Consider the following 4,604-nt stretch of genomic DNA (forward strand, 5'->3'; position numbering starts at 1 on the left):
CAATTAGAGCTCTATTCAAGATTATACGCATTACCAGGCCAGAGTCTTGAGCTCTAATCAAGTTTTGACTCAATATAGTCCATTCATATTTAAGTCCCATAACATTTTATCAGGCCTCTCCCACTAGGCATTCAGAAGATAAACCCTCTCAAAGAACTGGGTAGCAGGGTCTACCTCCCAGTCACATACAGATGTTCTAAGCAGAGGTTTTCATGCAAACCCAAAAGGGAAAAGTAATCAAAACTGAGGTCACCATATGAAACTTTAACACTGCACAGTATTCTCAAAATGTCACACTAGTCCCTTAACTGACTTAATCTCAAAAATTTGGGAAAAGAACCCCGAAATTGGAAAATGGATTCCACATTTCATCAACTAGCGTTCGGTACAGTTTTCCATCCAACTACGGAAACCTATATTTACACTCAATTAACTTTATTCAAGTTCAAAACCTATAATTACATTAAATTATCTATCTACAAATAAACCCCCTCTGTCCCAATTCAAGAGATCTTGCTTGATTTTTCAAAGGAACAAAATCTTCTTCCCAAACAATCGACATTGGCTTTTGCATTTTTTTCATATTATAAGTTCCCAATAAACTAGGAGTCCAAGCAAGATTGCAGCATTACATTCAGTTCATCGCTGCATTGAATGCAACTAGATCCGATGCATCAACAATTATAACCATAACTTTATACCAGTAACAATGCAACATACAAATTACTGTTAACCTAAAATCCAAGTTTAAGAAACAGTAATCTTTGTATATTTGTGCTCAGGAAAAGGTAAGTTCAAATAAAATAGTCAGAGGGGGAGGGGGGGTGCGGCTAATAAAATGGTATTATATTTTGCTCACGTCATAAGCTTAGAAATCATATCGAAGGACAATGCAGTGCAGTGTTATCAAGAAGTATACCAATGAAGTGGAAGTGGTATCATATTTTGCTCACAAGCCCTCAACTTTTTCATTGCACGATGCAGTGTTATCAAGAAGTATACCAATGCGCTTTGGCAGCATGAAATTGCAAACATAGAATAGAACTCGTGAACCTTCAAACAAATTTCAGGATAACTAGCTCTGTTTCTGATGATGTGGCTCCAATGCTGATGCCTAATGCAAATCCTTACATCATGAATTGTATCTATGCCACCAGCACAAGGTAAACTTACACTTGAGCACTAATATAGCACCATGGCACAAAAATCCCAACCAAACATGACAATTTAATCAAGCACTAGTTCGGCACGATATCACAAGGGCTTGTGTGATCTAAGAAGTATTTTTCTATACAACATGATTGTAGAATTTGACACCACGTGCACTAGGAGCCTACCAAACTCAAGCAGTCATTGAATGCTATTGCTACCTAATATCACGTGTCCTCGAGTAGAAAAAATTAGTGTACTGTAAGTTGATACAGTATTCAGTCCAAATTTTAAAGTTATCTTATCTGTAATGGCAAAAGCACTGACCTTTGGAAGATATGAAAAGATGCCCACTCTTGAAAATCTGTAAAAATCAACAAAAGTTTCAAAATTACAGAGATTGAAAACAAACCCCAATAATTTCTGAAACTTAAAGGGTAGAAAGGTCAAAATAAATTCAGTGACAAGTTTTCAACTTTGTTTCTAAAATACTTCAACAAATTTGACTTCCATTGACACAACATTTTCTTCTCTATTTCTTCCCACTTAGATTAAAAATTCAAAAAAAACAAAAAAACAAAAAACAAAAAAAAAATCGACCGAGAAAGAAGCAGTAAGGACAATGATTTTACCGTATTTGAATTTCCAATGAAAGGGCGTTCAAATGTGGCAACAGAAGCGGACATTTTTCTCTGCTCCTCAGCAATCAAATTAACATCTCAACTCAAAATCAAATACTGAGTCCACTCCCAATACAAAACAAACTCAGGCAGAAGAATCAATAGGGATCTTCAAGATGGAAACGGATTAACTATAATATACGGGATTTTTTTATTTCTCTTTTTTGGGTTTTGCAGAAAAATTGAAAATTGTATAGATGAAGCAACAACAGCAATGAACCAATGCTGCTCCTTTCACACCTTTCTCTTGTTCTTTTGTTGGGTTGGGGATGGGGTATCGGGGTATTAGGTGGGATGGTAATGTGGTAATGGTTGAAGGAGTGGTTGTAGACTTGTAGTTTTTATACAGGTGTTTTTGTTGCTTTACAACTATTGTTATGAAATTAATTAATTTTATCACTTCTTTCATCAATTTATATCAAAATTTATTAAAAATTTAATTTTAATTTCCATCAGATAAAAACCTATTTTTTGTCTTCACTCATTTATTATTTTATAAAAATGTATGTTTTGAAAAGTTTACTTGAATTAAAGCTTGTTTGGGAGTAATTTTGAGAATTAATTGTTTGACCGTTAGAAGAAAAATAGGGTCCACCTGTAAGAGAAGAAGTCAAATATGACGGCTGAAATAGTGAAATAACGATAAAAAAATCAATTTTTTGATGGAAAAATCGGGCCCAAACAGGCTCTAAACTTGTTGGAAATTGAATATTTGTAAATTGTTTTTTTTTCATTCTTTCTAAATCATATACAATTCTTCTAAAAAGGAAAATTACTTTTATGTTTTCCTATGATTTTTCTTATTTTATAATCAAAAATAATTTTTAAAAAATAATTTTCAAATAATCACTTACACAGAAGCACTAAAATTTTGAATAAGTAATTTTGTTTTGGACAAATTTGAAAGTAAATGAGTTAATTATTTTTTCAAAAATATTTTTTTCTACATATTCATTTTAAATCATACATTCAGACATTCAGCTCTATTTGATAAGAATTAAAATCAGATTTTTAAAAAAAATTGATGAAAATTTGTGGATTCTATAAAACTATCTAGTCAAAATTAATTGTTGTTTACTTAATTTTGACTTAGATTAAAATTTTAATTTTAATTTTCATTAAACAAGGACTTAAAAAATATTTTTCACAGTTTCCCTTCTTGCTTTTTTAAATAAGTCATCTCCAAAAATTCACTTTTCATATAACCACTTCTCAAAAAATCAACTTCACACGAGGATAAAATTATCCAAACATGTTTCCTTTTTGGGAAGAAAGTATAAAGTATTTAATTTACAAACTAATAGAAATGGATGATGAATAAATTGATGGTACTTGTGAGTTCACATTAAATGTATAATTAAAATGAAAAATCAACAATTAAAAAATAGACTCGAGTTATACCATATGAAAATCATGAAGTCTCTATTTTTCAAACATACAAATAGTTTATAACCGTGAATAGTAGGAGGAATAATAGTGGATGCAACGAAATATGTTGATAACAATAAAGTAATATTTTTGAATGTGCGTTTAAAATTAGTGTTTGATTTTAACCGAATTTTTAAATAGTATTCAAATAGAACAACATCCCACTTGGTATCATCATATTCATCCATTTTAAAAACTATTTTCTACGTCACACAAACTTGAATTTTGACAACACGTGATTGTTAACCATTGTTGTCAACCAATATTGTATGCTTAGCTTTACTCGAAATCCGATGCTCTTACAAATAATTGTACATGGCTTTTACTAATTTGGAAAATAAGTGGAAGCCTAATTACGCACAGAGAATCAAAAGAGAGGTAAATTGTAATGAATAAGCCCTTATTTACCAAAATACATTTTGGAATAGTATTTTGTTGAAAAATGTATGATTGAAAAATAAGTAAAAATTTCAATTTTACGTGTAAAATTATTTAATGGGAGAATGTGTTGATGAATACATTTATGTTTGATCATGAATCCTTTTAATTGGATCTAAAATAATAAAAAGTTTTATGGTGCATTGTACGATTTTTGACTCATTTTAACTATGCACAATCAGACTGGTTCTTGATTTTCTTGACGAACTCGTCAATTCAATCCAATTTTGACGGCATTGATAAAAATTAAAAAAAATATATTTAAATTAATCCCAATTAGTGGTGTACTGTCCGGTAGGTGGAAATTACTCATCGTCAGGCAATAGCCAAGGCAGCAGTGGACCACGAGTGATGAGTGAATAGGGGGCATTCCAGCTCTCTCATCTCGCCAATTGGGAATTTTCAAGCAAGAATAATTTTCCTTCTCCTATGATGGGTCAATTTCTCTTTCTATCCTTACCTAGTTTTTTTTTTTTTTTTTTTTTTTTTTTTTTTTTTTTTTTTTTTTTTTTTTTTTTTTTTGGGATGTTTGATTGTGGGATAATAAAAAAACGTAGACGATGAAAAATTTGTTAGTTGTTAAGAAATCACTTGGAATAAATTAATAATACCGCTTCAAAATTTGGTGATGGCCGAGTATGGCTATATGAAGAAAGAGGTGGAGAAGCGAGTTGGTTATAGGATAAGCTTTCTAAAATGTGGTATGGTGATGGCGATGGCTAGTAAGGATTTGGGTACCTAAAGCCTGTATGGTTAGCGTTTATAGTTTAAATTATAATCAGATAAAAATTAATATAGAAAAAGTGAGCTATACTTGTAAATTTTAGAAATGAGTAACATTACTTGTACATGATTATCTACATGTTGATGTAGAAAAAAAAAAAAAAAAAAAAAAAAAAAAAACCATTT

General features: G+C 30.8%; 1 protein-coding gene across 3 annotated transcripts in view; it reads right to left on the reverse strand.

The window, feature by feature from the left end:
• LOC111377570 (rho GTPase-activating protein 7-like) overlaps positions 1-2,158 on the reverse strand; it is a 17,209-nt gene extending 15,051 nt beyond the window's left edge. For all 3 annotated transcript variants that reach the window (XM_023000701.1, XM_023000700.1, XM_023000698.1), the window contains exons 1-2: positions 1,782-2,158; positions 1,477-1,513 (exon numbers count right to left, since the gene is read on the reverse strand). In XM_023000701.1, coding sequence (XP_022856469.1) covers positions 1,477-1,513; positions 1,782-1,835 — 91 coding nt within the window. In that variant the 5' untranslated portion in view covers positions 1,836-2,158. The remainder of the gene's footprint in view (positions 1-1,476; positions 1,514-1,781) is intronic.
• Between the last annotated feature and the right edge of the window lie 2,446 nt (positions 2,159-4,604).

The sequence above is a fragment of the Olea europaea genome, unplaced genomic scaffold (assembly GCF_002742605.1).
Source record: "Olea europaea var. sylvestris unplaced genomic scaffold, O_europaea_v1 scaffold1679, whole genome shotgun sequence".
In the NCBI taxonomy this organism is placed as follows: domain Eukaryota; kingdom Viridiplantae; phylum Streptophyta; class Magnoliopsida; order Lamiales; family Oleaceae; genus Olea; species Olea europaea.